General features: G+C 38.9%; 2 protein-coding genes across 2 annotated transcripts; both read left to right on the top strand.

The window, feature by feature from the left end:
* Positions 1–543: 543 nt before the first annotated feature.
* On the top strand, positions 544–4031 carry thoc7 (THO complex 7). Its single transcript, XM_044349308.1, has 8 exons — positions 544–643; positions 872–992; positions 1103–1230; positions 2623–2709; positions 3268–3325; positions 3432–3498; positions 3610–3679; positions 3861–4031. The coding sequence occupies exons 1-8, from the start codon at positions 625–627 to the stop codon at positions 3920–3922; spliced, it is 612 nt and encodes a 203-aa protein (XP_044205243.1). The 5' UTR covers positions 544–624; the 3' UTR covers positions 3923–4031.
* A 1228-nt stretch (positions 4032–5259) lies between these two features.
* On the top strand, positions 5260–14835 carry LOC122980748 (interferon-induced GTP-binding protein Mx). The gene is made up of 12 exons (XM_044349058.1): positions 5260–5526; positions 10230–10367; positions 10482–10636; positions 11110–11248; positions 11327–11525; positions 11621–11699; positions 11789–11911; positions 12056–12197; positions 12291–12449; positions 13743–13819; positions 13942–14205; positions 14332–14835. Exons 1-12 carry the CDS (start codon positions 5340–5342, stop codon positions 14554–14556), a joined length of 1887 nt encoding a protein of 628 aa, XP_044204993.1. The 5' UTR covers positions 5260–5339; the 3' UTR covers positions 14557–14835.
* Positions 14836–16674: the final 1839 nt, after the last annotated feature.

Genomic DNA, 16674 nt, shown 5'->3' with positions numbered 1-16674 from the left:
TGTACTCACTGAAAATCAAATTTTAAGGGGTGGGCCTATGAGCATGATTTGTGACATCACAACTAGTTTGGAGCCAATTGTGGTCCAATATACAACTTATGCAAGTGTGATGTGGAAACTTGAATCCTCCAGTACACATACACTGAAAATTGACTTTACAGTGAAGGAGAAGACATCTTGTGTCCAGCAGTTCAACTTTTTTAATGAAAAATATTTGCATATTCATAGAGTCCAGAATTTCAAACGAGAGAGAAAGAGTAGATGTAATGTTAGGGATTTTAACATGGTAATTATTGTTTTTGTTGTTGTTGTCATTGTTTTTTGAAAAAACGATATCAGAGAGACATTATTGATCCAAGCAGAGTATTTTTGTGTGTCTTAATACACGTCTGGAGCATGGATGTGTTGTGAGTATTATAAGGGGATATTTAACCATGGATGTATAGTACGACCTCATACAGCCATGTGTTTAACCTTATTTGTAAATAAAGCTTTAAAAAAAAACTTTAACGCTTGTTCGCTTCTCTGGCCAATCACCGCCGCCTGTCGTCAGAGGCGGAGCTGCTTTGTTGATTTCCTGCTGTTCAATAAAGTTTTTTCAGCGAATACATCCATAGTACAGACATGGGAGCTGTTACAGATGGCAAGTAACTGTTTAATTAATTTATTTCAACTCTCTGTTCAAATTCATGAATAGAAATGAGTGCCGAAGGTCTTAAAGTATCATTATGTACCAAGCCACACTGTCAAAAATGAACCAAACCTACACATAGACGCAGCTTGTTTTGAAAACAGCTAATACACAGCAGGCTTGTTAGCTACCAGCTAGCTCAGCGGCTCTTTAATTTACCTGCTGTCGGTTCTATTCTAGATGAAGTTATTCGGAAGCGTCTTCTTATCGACGGGGACGGAGCTGGAGATGACCGCCGAATCAATGTGCTGTTGAAGAGTTTCACCAAGTGGTGCAACTCTCCTGGGAGCCCGGAGGAAGGGTGAGTGAGCTCCGTAGGTCACGGCCTTGGACTTTTGTCTTCAGGTATTTCCATAAAAGTGTGAGGAGGAATTTGCTTTAACTCATAAACCGTCTTGTAATTTTATTCAGATTCACACAGTACCAGAGGATGCTGGGTACACTGGCCCAGTGTGAATTCTCCATGGGGAAGACCTTGATGGTGTATGACATGAATCTTCGGGAAATGGAAAATTATGAGAAAATCTACACGAATATAGGTAGATTTTTTTTCTGAAAGACAATTGATATTTACAACTCACACCCTCTTTCAATTCTGTATATGTACACAGTACTGTATATTATTTACCAGTACTGTATATAATATACAGTGTATTGACCAGTACTGTATATAATATACAGTAATAGTCAAGAGTTTGGACACACTTTCTCATTCGATGTGTCCAAACTTTAGACTGGTACTGCATATCTATGTTCATGCATTTCATACTTTCTATGTTGTAACTCTAAGAACCTGGCCATCAGAGTCAGTTTGTGTGTGTTAAAGGAAAACTTCAGGATTTTTCAACCTGGACCCTATTTTCACATCATTTTGTGTCTAAGTGACTAATGGAGAAAACAATTTTTGAAATTAGTCCAGTATTAAAGGAACGCTTCAGGCAGCAGCCGCAAAGCAGGCTGCAATGTAATCCTCTGGAGCAATAGTGCCCCGTCAATGTATGTGTACTAAAAGTGCTTGTTTTTACCACTGACAGGTTCGGATAGTTGTTATAAGATTTCACTCTGAAATCTTGCAAGAGTTGAGTTGTTGCAGGAAGACAGCTAAACAATCAGCTATATATAGCCTATATTTAGCCATGACTTTGAAAATCTTTTAGATAAAACTAAGCTTTGCTTTCTGTATTTCAACACCACAAATTCCTCCCAGCACTCCTCTTCAACTCTCATTCACGTTTCCACTGTTGTCTTCCTGCAACAACTTTACTCTCATGAGATTTCAGAGCGAGACTTCTCCTTGTGTGAGACTTGGTTAGACACAATAACAAACAGACCATTTAGTCCAGTGTTTCCTCTAGGTTGACTGACCCATTGTTGCTAACTTTAGAGCTAACCTCCTTCACTTTTTTTGGTCTTGACAAGCTGCAGTATTTATTAACTGACACACTGTAGCCCGTACTGTACATTTACTGCCAGATTGACAACTCACTGCTAACCTTTTCCTCTGCTCCACTTGCATTCCCCATCACTTTTCTGCTGTTTGCTCTCTCACTCAACCAGCCACTCACTATGAGTGCACATTACGTACTGCTCTATTCCTTAAAATGAGCTACGCTACCAAGAGTGTCCCAAGAAAACAACACAAAGGTTGACTCATGTTTTGGAACAGCGCTGCACAGAGGCTACCAAACCCTATTGATTTCCGAATGAATGGATATTTGGCGTTATTATTGGCATTGAAAAAAACATTTTTTGGCCTGGCAGGGGTTCTCGTTGGTCTGGCGGCCAACTAGGCCTGTGCAATTATAGGGGAAACACTGTAGTCACTTGGATACAAAATGATTGGAAAATAGGGGTTGAGAAATCCCAAAGTTTCCCTTTGACCAAGTTTGAACACAATAACCTTTTTGACCACCTTGTTGTCCACATTGCAGAACAAAATATCACATCTGCACATGAGAAGATAGCCGAATGCAAGAAAGAAATTCAGAGAGCAAAGAGAATACGAAAGAACCGCCAAGGTAAGGATATTTTAAAATATTTTCTTGTGTGCTCCAGATTGGTTCAGACAATTGCTGTATTTGCAAGAGTTTGTGAAGTGTTATTGGAGGTGTTGTCCCACCATGTAGAAGTAAAAACAAAATATTACAGTTTAAAATCTGAAAGCAAATTTTCTTGAGGAGGATAGTAAAAGTTTGTTTTACACTATGTTTCTGTATATAACTGCAGTCTGAACTGTAATTTATGAGACATAGCTAACAATTTGGAATTTTTGAAATGCTTTATGATGAGATATATACAAATATTTAAATTAAACAGTGAAAATACAATTTCATCAGCAAACATGTGGGATCCAGTGAGTTCTTGGCACTAATTGTACACAAGTTGTTGACAAATTATCTTCTATATTTCCATATTTGCAATTATGGATGGAGAATAGATAATAGTTTAGTTTTAGAAGGATGGTGGCAATAACGGTTGTCAGGATTATCTAAGAAAATATTAGTGGTTAGTTTGAGCTAGTTCTGCTAAAGTTTTTCCTTTTTTTTTGTTTTTTGTTTTTTGTTCTTTCCTTCCAGAGTATGACGCTTTGGCCAAGGTCATCCAGCAACATCCAGATCGTCACGAAACGCTAAAGTAAGTCAGCCTCTGTCATTTGTTTCATCTAAATATTGATGAGTTGTTCTGCTCCACATGTCAGAGTAGTTGTGGCTGTTATGTTAATCAGATTATGTGTTTACAGACAGTTGGAGGCACTTGACAAAGAACTCCAGCAGCTGTCTCACATCAAGGAGAATGTGGATGCAAAGGTGAAGCCAAATATACATTATTTAATCACTCCTCTATTTAAACCTGTAATGTTTTCATTTGAAGTGATGTCTTAATTTCATTGTTTTTAATCTCACTTTTGTCCCACTCAGTTGGAGTTAAGGAAGAAGCAGTTCCATGTGCTACTCAGTACCATACAGGAACTACAGCAGACACTTGAGAGTGAGTAAATAAGGACAGTTTTGGGTGTCATACTTGTTTGTGTTTTTAACAGGCTTTCAATCTAATTCAAGGTTTAGATCTTCAGGTCGCCTATGTCACATTCTCAATAGAACCAGAAATTGTTAATCTGTTACATTTGTACAGATACCTGTTCCCCGCTAATCGTTTTCATCTTTCCTAGATGACGAGAAATCAGACAATGATGACAACAATCAGGAGAGCCCTGCAGAGAATGGTGAATGAACATGTAGTGGTCTTGAGTGGAATAAATGAAGTGAACCACTTTTACATGATTTTGACTTTGTCTAAGGTTACTTTTTGTATGTATTTTTGAATAAAGTTGACAATTGTCCATGGCGGTCTGGTTCAATTATTTACGAAAATGGTGGATTTTTAGATGCATGTCTGTCTGCATAACTTACGAAACGTAAAAGTTATGCACTTCATATTTGGAATAATTAACCGAGGTTTCTAGGCTGATGGGGTTTTTATAATGAAATTTCACTGTATGCAATAGAGATAGTTAAGAAAAGCAATCAGTATTGGTAATCAAAGAAAATCTATAGATAGTTCTATGATTGTTGGACAGTTACTGGAGTGGAGTTCATCAACTTTGTACTTACATCACTGATAAAGCCCAGGCCCATCAAACCACATTTGCCCATTGATGACACATCAAAGAGATGTCAAGAGAGTCAATTTACTTTGTTAAAATATTTGTATGAAACCAAAATTATCCCTTGATCATGTGAGGACTGCATGAAGTACTGCTGTCAAATCGAGGGAGTCAGCTGGCTTTGTCATTATTATTTCCTCTGTAAAACCACAGGGGGGCGCTAAAGCACAACGTTTTTACTGTTCATTACTTGGCAGTCATGAATAAGTTTGATGTGTGAAGTTTTCCACATCTTTACAAAAAGTCAGAGGGCAGTGACAGGCAGCAATGGATTTTAGAGAAAGACTCAGAGGAAATGAAACATCTACCGTTTGTAGAATCTTACCAGGAATAAATGAATTAAAGCTCAGCTCTCCTGCAGCCTCACAGTCCTGCAGCTGTCACATAAATTTGTGTGTTAATTGTGCAAGGGGAAGAGAGCTTTGGCATATTTTGATTTCAGATTTCATTGCTGATAAAAAAACAAACAAACAAACAAAAAAAAAAACAGTTTATGTTCAACTTTTTTAATTCTCTAATTGTTCACATCGAAAATCAGTTTGGTTTTTTGGGTTTTTGTTTTTTTTTAAATATCTTTATATTAACATAATATTTGTTAAGCACATTAGTTACCAGTAAAAGCAAGTTGTGAAAACCAAATTTGAGAAAATGTTCTTTATTTATAAAACTGAAAATAAGTGCATTCAATACAGACTTTTGCACATAGCCTTTTTTTTAAGCCGAGTGTTCAATGAATAGTTTTCTCCTGGTATACGCCTTGAGGTTGAGTTTCGTCAATAGAATCATGAAACGAAACCTAATTTAAGTTTCCATTTCTTTCACCTGGTTTGACCACTTCGTCACTGAGGTAGCCGCATCTGGCTCACAGTTTCGACACTTGAGGCTCGCAGCTTGTCAAGGACAGAGCTCAGTGAAGACTTTCATCCAGCAGGGTTGTTCCTTTTTAAAACATCATTTGTTTACAGGAAACAACAAGTCATCATCATGAACTCTCTGAACCAACAGTATGAGGAGAAGGTGCGCCCCTGCATTGACCTCATTGACTCTCTTCGCTCTCTGGGTGTAGAGAAGGACTTGGCGCTGCCTGCTATCGCCGTGATTGGAGACCAAAGCTCAGGGAAGAGCTCTGTGCTGGAGGCGCTGTCAGGTGTGGCTCTGCCAAGAGGAAGTGGTAAGTTACAGCCTACAGTAAGCGCCCATAGATATATTGGTCCTCTGTGTATGTGTGTATGTGTGACAGAGTACACACACATACATAGACTTCCCCCTATTATTAATAGGAGAATAACTAGTAGTGGCTTATGAACCTATTAATAGGTTCATAAGCTACACATTCAATACATTACTGAATGCGTACAGTTTTGCATTTTGCCAATGCATTTGAACATGAACCCAACATGTTTATGTAATGACTCATATGCTGTGAAAAATGTCATACAATGCAATTAGAATACTGAAATCAGATGAAAAGTTGCATTAGGTAAGCCTGTGCTTGTTGAGATAATATTTCTATTTTATCTCAATGTATTCAATATCTTTGCCTACACTGACATTTTACCAAAATATACAATATAGAAATAACTACATGATCTAAGTTAAAAAACAACAACAAATTACCAGTGTTTTATCAAATTAATGTCAGCTGTGGAAGAAACTAAAGACAGCTCTGACAAACACATTCAAATACATTGCTCTGTGTAATATTTTGCATACATTCAAGTCAAGTCAATTTTGTTTATATAGCACCAAATCACAACAGAAGTTATCTCAGGGCACTTTTCACATAAAGCAGTTTTAGACTGTACTCCTTAAAGCTGGAGTGCAGGACTTTTGTCTCCTCCCTTTGGCAGTGAGAGTAAAGGGTGGTGCTTGTCTGAGACTGCCTGACACAAGTGTTATGTACACACTCTCATGTGTACCCTGAATGACCCAGAGAGAGTCGGTAAAAATAGATATGGTTTGACGGCCCATCAGCCCAAAAACGTATCTTTTGACTGGCCTAGCAGGATTTGTCCCAGTATGCCCGTACCTTACTGGCTGTAACCTACTGTTAAATAAATTGATAAATTGTTTTCAGCTCACATAACCCCTGCGAAATGACTCGTTCTACTATCAGAATTTGATCCATTCGGTCCTATAACATTTGGAAGAACTACAAGAGTCGCACGATTGACAGTTAAACGGCCAGTGCATGAATGTCACCCCCGACATGAGATTTAAAAACTCTGTATACTGTGAGATACAGAGAGATTTATCTGGCGGTGATAGGCCTAATCAGCATTGTGTAAACTCGTTTGGCAAGGCTTGAATGTAAGGGACATTCATTTACGTGTGAAAGTTCTGCATTGCAGGTTTAATTCACAGACACACAACATTCCCCAATGAGCAAGTACTTGGCAACAGCAGTAAGGAAAAACTCCATTTTAATGGAAAAGAAACCTCGAGAAGAAATAGGCTCTAGGTGGGCATCCATGTGCCTTGACCAGTTGGGTTGAGAGACGTTCAGTGAAGGTAGATCCACCACTGAAAGTGCTCCTGTCCTCATTGGCGTCATCACTGTAGTCTGGATTCTTCACCTGGGTTCTGGTGTGTGAAAGACAAGAAATGTCAAAAAAGTTCTTGAATCCTAGGTCTTGAAAGAATTTTTCAGCATGTAGTAGCAACCCTAATCCTCTGCAGCTCCTCAACTCTTGCTTAAGCCTCAGCTATCTTACATTTATATATTTTACATTTGACTTGGTCAGGGTGATGATTCTATGAAATATAACACTTGTTGGGAAAATGCTGTACAACACAACTCCAAGTATGTTGCAAAAGCGCTGTGTATAAGAACTGCTTGTTGCACTTCCTGATGTTGATGAGTTCAGCGGTTCAGGAGATTCAGACACAGGTACAGGATCATCACTTCCCACACCTTGTGTTGATGTCCTAGTTGACTTTACTGGGCACCTTCAAATTAAGTCAGAAATCAATGTTAGAAAAATCTAAAAGGGATGTTTACTTTAGCGGTAATTCCACTTATTTTAGCAAGAGATCATTTGGATGATCATCATTCCAATCAGTTTATACTATATTAACAGTTTACCACAAAGAACACATCATCTCATGACTTGAAAGTACACTAAATTTGCTCACATGGTCTAGAGAGGATGCAAAAACTGAGGGGCTCACACATTCCGTCACACGCACACGCATTTACCCACTTCTGTCAAAATTATCTGCCTTGAAATACAGCTACAGAAAGCTGTAGTGGGCTGCTTGACAAATCTATATCTATTCTCCTTTTACTTCTGTTTTGGTCTCCTCCAATCCACTGACTGAGAAAAGGGCCTGCTAAATGCTATTCACTGTTCACCTGCTGGGCACTGTAGGCACCACTCCATTGTCAACAGACATTTTTCACAACAGACAACAGACTCTTTGGACAAGTTGTTCTGCACTTTGCAACTTGCTTTTCCTGCTAAGCAGGATAAACACAAGTCAAAATGTGTCCTATGACATAGGTCTACAGAGATATAAAGTCTCAAAACCTGCATGGCCTGTTTTACAACAGATGCCCATTGATGAAGTCACCATACCAACTTGTAGGCTACAACAAATGTTGTGCTATTCTGTTTATGAAAATACAAAAAGTGCTTTTTCCCCCACCCAAACCACAGTAGACAGATTTACTCTACAAAGATACTGTGTGACTGTATTTAAAATAGGGCCTGACTGATACTGGATTTTTGGGGCCAATACCAATATTAGGGAGGAAAAAAATGCCGATACCGAGATACATATCGGACAACATATACACCGATACCGATATATCTGTGATAGGCCAATATCAGCCAATAATTTTGGCTGACCGATATATCTATCAGGCTCTAATTTAAAAGGTAAAAATAACTTTTCTACCTTCGGTTTTAAGTGAAAAAGAGGAGCTCTACATCCCCATTACCAATGAAATTGAGAGATGTGGAATCGTGATGTGAAATTCTAGCAACTAGAGCAGTGAAATCCCCTTTTTTTTGTGTTTTCACAAATAGAATAAATGTTTCACAAATCTGAAACTGTGTTTTAATGACTCTTTGGGGTCTGGATGGAGAAATATCAGTGAAATCACCTTGTTTTTGTTTTCATGAGCAAAATGAAGGTTTCACAAATCTGAAATTGGGTTTAAACAACATTAAGCCTTTATGGCTAACACTTTTTCATGAGTGTTAAGTGGTAAAAAAAAAAAAACAACAGAATCAGCCGCTAAATATCATTATTTATGTTTCCCTTTGTTCTCTCAGGCAACTGCCTGTCTTCGACTGTGTCAGTGATTAAACCAAACAGCCAATCAAAGGTCATGGTCAGTATTCAAAGTGAGTTTTGAGCAGTTGCGAGTGCATTGGGAGGGTTGAGCTCACACTCGTCACAACCTTGTGCTTGTAGGACTGCATCCTTACTCCCTCGTAAGGATGCTCTTCTGCTTGCAGATACTGCTCTGTGCACTCGCAGAGCAGAAATTCTCCCTTGCAAGGATGATTTTCTGCTTTCTGCCCTTTTCTGGGCGCTCCTATCATGTGCAGACACCTGGTTTTTATGTCTGCAGGTTTTTAGACTAATTAAACGCCATATGTTTCACAGCAGACATTTTGACATTTTAAAGCAGGGAAAGCACAGGTGCAATTAATAACATTAATGAATGGCTGAATACTATTTAGTTTTTTAAGAAATCTATGGCCCTGGTAGTGCATGATGCATGATATAGTGGTCCTGTAAGGCATTCTTACTGGCTGTGTTGCAGTCAGCAAGAATGCCATAAGGCAAAAAATAATCATGACCTTACGAAGTTTACTGTAGAGCTGTATTACAATGTCACATCTCAACAAATATGATATATACATATGATACTCCTGACTGTGTTGGTTATCTGTACAATTAGGCAACAATTACAGTAACTGAGTAACAATAAACTATCAATTATTACTATCCGTTAACTTTGGTTGTTATTTACTTAAGTGGTTAAATAAGATGTGTTCAGTTAAGGGTTCAGTATGCTTGAAATGAACTGGGTTGTATAGCATGTTATTTGAGCACAAATAAAACACCCATTCCTAATGGCCACATTCAAAGCCAGAGTAAAAGCCTGTTGTCATAACCTCCTCCTGACTATATCCAACTGCCTCCCTGAGCCTAGACGTGATGGATCGTACATATGGGGATAACAGCTCACAATTTCGGACAGTCTCTCCTCAAAGGCATTCATGGTGTTATGTTCAGTTTTACACACAAAAGTGACACAGGTAGTTGTGTGAATAATGAAATAAGACAGCTTGAGATAGAAGTTCAAACACTGTCTACTTGCTAACCTCCACACACCTGCCCAATAGCTGCGTAAATTGGGCATGATTGTCGGTCATGTACAGTTAGTTATTGTCAGATACAGCCCCTCCACCCCCATTCTGAAATTGGAACGGTGTGTGGGTAGTGGGTTTAAAACAATATTCCAGAATGAACAAAATTTCACGGTAATCCATCCAGTAGTTGTTTCACTCTGAACCAAAAATGTCAACCTGCTGGCGGTGCTAGAGAAAAGGTACGTTAGTTGCTGGCTTTGTTCAAAAACTTGGCCCTATACACATCTCAGTCAGTTAGCAAGTGAACGAGCTACACTACAGAAATGTTCCTGTTTATATTTGGGTCATGGATTTTGCCAAGAAGATACTGACATTGGTGTATCTACCATATTCATGGTGCCTGGAGTATAATGTGAAGATGATTTTATCAAGATGATTTCTGTGATATCAGAGGTATCCTGCTGCTCTTCATTATTTCAGCAAATACAATGGATTTCACTTTGAGTTTTTCCTCTCTCTTGTCATTGACTTACCCTTAATTCAGGCATTGTGACAAGATGTCCTCTCGAACTGAAGATGAAGAGAAAGAAAGAGGGAGAGGAGTGGTATGGAAAGATAAGCTACCAGGACCATGACGAAGAAATAGAAGACCCTGCAGATGTGGAGAAGAAGATTCGTGAAGGTACGGTATACCACATTCTCAAATATCACAAACAAAAGTGTTAACGGAGCAGATTTTATTAAAGTTCAGCACTTCCATCCTTTGTGACCATCATTCATCATATCCCCTCACCAGCTCAGGATGAAATGGCCGGAGTCGGGGTGGGGATCAGTGATGACCTCATCAGTCTGGTGATTGCCTCTCCTGATGTTCCAGACCTGACGCTCATTGACCTGCCTGGTATCGCCAGAGTGGCTGTAAAGGGACAACCAGAGAACATTGGAGATCAGGTGTGCTTGTATTGTGTCCCTTTTACTCTAGATGATACCCAAAACACATCAACAGAAGGGATCATTTCTTTGGGAGAAAGTTGTTCCAATGAAAAGTGTAGACAGTGAGGTCTGTGGATTATCCAGATTGACCAGGACACTTTTTGTGGAAAGACACTTTGCTGTTGATTTGTTAAATTATAATGTTTCAGTGCTGAGAGCACCACAACCAGAATTCCATTAACATTCATTGTCTGGGGTTATCAGCAGAAATCTAAGAAACAGATATGTCAAACCAGGGCCCTGTATTCCCGTGTTAACACAAAATCTCATTAATTACTTATCATATTGACCTTTACACTAGACCTAGTATGGCTATAGACTTTAAGTCATGTGATATTCACTCATTATGTGAACAGAACAGACTCAAACATGAATGTGATTTGACAGATGTGCAACTTATAACTTGACACAACATGAATTGATACTTTCAGATAAAGAGACTGATCCAGACGTTCATCACAAGACAAGAGACCATTAGCTTGGTGGTTGTTCCATGCAACGTGGACATAGCAACCACAGAGGCTTTGAACATGGCACAGCGAGTGGATCCTGATGGAGAGAGGACTTTGGGTAAATGGAACTGATTTTGGCCACTTGGCTCTTACATAAGTTATTCAACTCTTAGGAAGTGTACTCTTTCTCTCTCAGGTATCTTAACCAAACCTGATCTAGTGGACAAAGGCACAGAAGAGACAGTGGTTGACATTGTCCATAATGAGGTCATCAACCTGAAGAAGGGCTACATGATCGTCAGGTGCAGGGGTCAGAAGGAGATCACAGAGAAGGTGTCTCTTACTGAAGCAATAGAAAGAGAGAAAGCCTTCTTCAAAGATCATGTGTATTTCCAGTAAGTTCATTCTTTTTTGGCATTTATACAAATATTTATACAGTGTTTGGCAGTTTGTGGAGCATGTTCTCAGTAGCTTTTAATTTTTGCTGTAGCACACTTTACAATGACGGTCTTGCTACTGTTCCTAAACTGGCTGAGAAACTCACCCTTGAGCTGGTGCAACATATTGAGGTGAATTCTTCTTGATCTTAGAAATTTACTGTATAAATTATGATTGGTCACCTTGAGGTGTTAAAAGTTTACCTCTGTATGATTTGCAGAGATCTCTGCCTCGACTGGAAGAGCAGATAGAGGAGAAACTAGCACAGACTCAGGCAGAGCTTGAGAAATATGGCACTGGACCTCCATCTGATGCAGGCGAGAGACTCGCCTTCCTCATTGATGTGAGTTCCCTCACTCTACCGAACATTTACTTGGCTACAATAACAAATGCTCACCACCAATATGAATTAGTTTATCCTAAAGTATTTTAAATAAACAACAAAAACACCTGTAAACACCTGTTTCTGTTTTCTCATGGGCTCCAGAAAGTGTCAGCATTCAATCAAGATGCCCTTAGTCTGACTACAGGTGAGGAACTCAAGTGTGGAGAAAGGCTCAATGTCTTTTCTACACTCAGAAGAGAGTTTGGGAAGTGGAATGCCTGCCTGGACCACTCAGGAGAAAACTGTGAGTGCTTAATTTTGTCTGGTCTACAGCTGTCCACCAACACTGGGTTATTCTCACAGTAGTAGGACTCTAATATACATTTGTGTGTTGTAGTTAACAGAAGAATTGACAGAGAGGTGGAGGAATATGAAGAGAGGTACCGTGGAAGAGAACTGCCAGGCTTCATCAACTACAAGACTTTTGAGCTCATGGTCAAGGAGCAGATTAAACAGCTGGAAGAACCAGCTGTCAAGAAACTCAAAGATGTAGGAGGTATATGATTGAATAAATGACAGTCTTACTCAGTTTTATTATTTGTTATTCCTCTTTTTGCAATTACCATAAATACTGCTGATTAGCACAGTTGATTCATGTATCTCGTTAGAAATCAAGCTGCTGTATCTTATTGCTGCTATACTGCTCCTCAGTATTGGATAAATTGGTTCCTCTGAAACTCAGAAAGATTTCAAAAAACCCATCCCCATGGATAAATGAAACCATCCGGACATTCAGGCGCAAATGCTGAAAGACTGAGCGCCTGTGGAAAGCCACAAAACTGGAAGTACACAGACTGTATCTCAAAGATCTCATGGGTACCCTCAACAACATGGTGAAGGCTGAGAGATCCGCTTATTTCGTTAATCTCATCTCTGTCAACAAGAGAAACCCTAAAGTCCTGTTTGATACTGTAAATCATATTGTCTCTCCCAACATCCCTAAACTTCCAATCATATCAAACAGTGACTGCAATAACTTTCTCAAATATTTTATAGACAAGGTTGCCAATATCAGGGCAAACATCTCACCTGTGCCCAGTCCACTTACTAGTGACTCCTCAAATCCAGCCATCTTGGACTCCTTTTGTCCAGTGTCCATGGAGGATATAGCAGCCCTGTTAGGACAAATGATACCCTCCTCGTGACCACTAGATGTCCTACCAACCACTATGTTTTTAAAGGTTTTTAATTGTATCAGCCCCTGCATAGCCAATATTATAAACAGCTCTCTTCTATCAGGATGTGTCCCCAGATACTTTAAGCAGGCCATTGTTCAGCCTCTATTAAAGAAATCAAACCTGGACTAACTCAATCATGTTTCTTTCACCTGAGAAACATAGCCAGACTCCGGTCTGTGATATCAAGAAATGAAATGGAGATGTTAATACATGCTTTTATCTCATCACATTTAGACTACTGTAACTCTCCTTTTACCTGTCTTAATAAATCTTCCATACACCGCTTACAAACTGTCCAAAACACTGCTGCTAGGCTTTTAACACAATCCAACAGATGGTCACATATAACTCCTATTTTAAGCTCACTGCACTGGCCTCCAGTAAATTTTAGAATTTATTTTAAAATTTTGGTGCTCATTTATAGAGCCCTACATGGCCAGGTTCCACAGTACATTAGTGACCTTCTGCACCCCTACACCACTAGTTGAGCTCTTAGATCCTCCACCCATTTTATTTTTCTTTGACTGTGAAGCACTTTGTAACTGGTGTTTGTGAAAGGTGCTATATAAATAAACTTTGCTTGCTTGCTTGCTTATTCCAATTTCCTCCAGATGCTGTTAGGAAAGCGTTCATACAGCTGGCTCAAAGTAGCTTCACTGGATTTCCCAACCTTCTGAAAACAGCCAAGGTAGCCATCTTCAATGAGTTTGATAATGACATTTTTTACAATTTGATAGTCATTATCACCACTTTAGCAAATTTGTATTATTGTTTGAGAATGTCCAGACTGACCAAAATTTTATTTTGTAGGCAAAAATCGAAGCCATTAAGCAGGAAAAGGAGTCTACTGCAGAGTCCACGCTGAGAACTCAGTTTAAGATGGAGCTGATCGTTTACTCTCAGGACAGGACCTACAGCAGCAGTTTGAGTGAGAAGAAGAGAGAGGAGGAGGAAGAGGAGAAGAGAGACAAATCGAAAGGCCCACTATTATTTCAAGAAAGGAGTATTGTGTACAGCATGGATAATCATGCAACACTCCAGGAGCTGATGTTGCACCTTAAGTCATATTACCACGTAGGTTTTAATTTAGAGGGATGATTCATGAACAAAAACAATAATCGTAAGGATATTTAAAAAAAAAAAATTGTCCTTGTCTTTGATCTAGCTCTGTCAAACTTTTCTTTCTTTTTCCTCCTTCAGATTGCCAGCCAGCGTCTGGCTGACCAGATCCCAATGGTGATCCGCTACCAGATGCTGCAAGAGTCTGCTGTCCAACTGCAGAGAGAGATGCTGCAGGTGCTTCAGGACAAGGAGAATATAGAGTTCTTACTGAAGGAGGATTTTGACACTGGCAGCAAAAGGGCTGCTTTGCAGAGTCGCCTCAAGCGTCTCCAGAGGGCCCGTGCATACCTGGTGGAGTTCTAGTGGTCAATGCCTAACAGTATGACTTACTGTACCTCTTTCATTTGCTAAAAACAGTACAATCATGGGTTATAGGATTGTTGTGTTGTTATTTTTCACTGTGTCCAATGTTGAATGGGCAGATATACCTTAGATGAAACGGCTAAGACAAAATGGGGCCTTGATTCCTTTTACTATTTGCATCTGAGCTATATTTACCATTTACCTGTATGCTTTTTTTCCACATAATTTCCATTTTACTTTCATCAATAATAATAAAATAAAATTCACTTTATTTACAGATCATGTCTCTCTCACAAGTATGTGAGTTTGAAATTAAGGTTATTGGTATTTGATATTACCCCATTTCCTAGTTGTACATATTTCATTGGGTGTAATTCCCATTCACAATGACCTCAGTCTCCTATAATATCAATCCCCTTGTCACACTCTGGTGTTGGTCAGTTTCATGAAGTTTCATGTCTCCTACCTTATCCTCTCCCTCTGCCACATTCACATTAAATCACAGTTGATTTTTTTCTTTTAAGGACAAACTGCAATAATTTGTTTGTTCCAACCAGGGCTAGATTAACCTACCTATGAGACCATGGGGCAAAAATGAGCCATGTGCACATATTGATTAGGATTTTGTAACTTTATTAAGCACAGATTTATTCAGGAAAATAAACCATGTAAGATCAGGTAATATGACATGTGAACCTGGAGCCTTTGTGCAGTTGGTAATCCCTCTCTGGCTCAAACCATTTGCACACAGTAAAATATTGTTTTCATTGAATCCATGATTTACACTGAGTCAAAATGAAAACAATTGAGCATGTTTTAACTCCAAAATACCTGCAGGCAGTTTAGATTCTTCAGTTCACCTGATCGGCCTGGGAACACAGGGAACCCATGCTAACCACCATGCCAACTGTGTATATTAAGCCCTTAAACAGGACGGTCATATAATGCATCACAGTCCTAGATCACCCAGGACTGCATATTATGTCACTGTTAGAGATATGTTTGATGAAGCATAAGGGAAACTATAAAGTATACCTTTTTGGAAAGTGACACCCTTTTTTCTTTTTTTTGGATCACCAAGTAAATACACGTTTTCATCAAGAGAACATGAGTATTTATTCTCTGAATAAACATAAGTAGGAGAGGATGAGAGCAGTCGGTAGCCAGGGCAGTCCTACCAGGGTCACTGACATTAGCTGTTTGTCAAAACAACACGGCTGTTTTTAGTGAGAAACTGAAGAAGCACAGCAGTGAGTAAAAGACTGAGAGGAAGAGCAAACAACTGATACAGTAAGTCAACAAGTAAGCTGCTAACCAGTCTAATCACAGTTAGCAAGTATCTTGCCACAGTGGCTCCTGTTCAGGCCATGGCAAAACCAGAGAAAACTACTGCTCACCCTGCAGCAAGTGACATTACTGCTCTTGCCAAGGTGAAAACAGCTCAAACTCAGTTCCTTTTCTTGCACACACTGTAAAAGATAATTAAAATCAATTAAAAATTTCTGTAATGACATGTAATAATTTGTGCTAATTGCTATGACGCAGTTAACAGATATTTTGATATTTTACTTCTCGATTTGATATATGTATTTATCTATCTATGAAGATAGAGCTGATGTGGAAATAACTTCTCCTTGGTTTCATTTGAGAATCTTTTTCCTCACTTTCACTTTCTCACTTGTAATTTATAAATATTAGATTTAGTTTATTTAGATCTGTGTTATTTGCATAACCTACAAATAACAGCATAAAATCCAGATGCTAGAAATAAATAAGATGTGTAGAAAAGGTCAAGATGGGCTTATACAACAGACCTCAATATGGAACTAAATACTGCAAGAGTTAGAAAAATAAATGGCAACAAGAAACACAGAGGAGAATAGTCCACCATTCAGCCGAAAATAACCAAACCAAAGAAAAACAAAGAATTAAAAAAAAAAAAAATTAGACATCATGAATTAAATGAGACAACAACGTTTTTCTAAATATGCACCTTGGCACTCCATATCGGCACACCAGGATATCTGAGGGAATACTGGCCATTTTTTGGTCTGTAAAAATGAGAAGGATGATCCACTGGTCTGGTATGATAAAAATCAAACATTCCAGAAGTCTTTT

Source organism: Thunnus albacares, chromosome 4, assembly GCF_914725855.1.
Source record: "Thunnus albacares chromosome 4, fThuAlb1.1, whole genome shotgun sequence".
NCBI lineage: Eukaryota > Metazoa > Chordata > Actinopteri > Scombriformes > Scombridae > Thunnus > Thunnus albacares.
Note: the sequence above shows the minus strand (reverse complement) of the source record. Positions and strands in the feature narration are given on the sequence as shown.

What these genes read in the sequence shown, in the direction of transcription:
- thoc7 (XM_044349308.1), top strand. An exon ending in AATACGAAAGAACCGCCAAG is followed by an intron (nt 2,710 to 3,267) that starts GTAAGGATATTT and finishes CTTTCCTTCCAG; the next exon opens with AGTATGACGCTTTGGCCAAG. An exon ending in ACTACAGCAGACACTTGAGA is followed by an intron (nt 3,680 to 3,860) that starts GTGAGTAAATAA and finishes CATCTTTCCTAG; the next exon opens with ATGACGAGAAATCAGACAAT.
- LOC122980748 (XM_044349058.1), top strand. Translation starts at nt 5,340, where the DNA reads ATGAACTCTCTGAACCAACAGTATGAGGAGAAGGTGCGCCCCTGCATT. An exon ending in GGCTCTGCCAAGAGGAAGTG is followed by an intron (nt 5,527 to 10,229) that starts GTAAGTTACAGC and finishes CCCTTAATTCAG; the next exon opens with GCATTGTGACAAGATGTCCT. An exon ending in GAAACTCAAAGATGTAGGAG is followed by an intron (nt 12,450 to 13,742) that starts GTATATGATTGA and finishes AATTTCCTCCAG; the next exon opens with ATGCTGTTAGGAAAGCGTTC.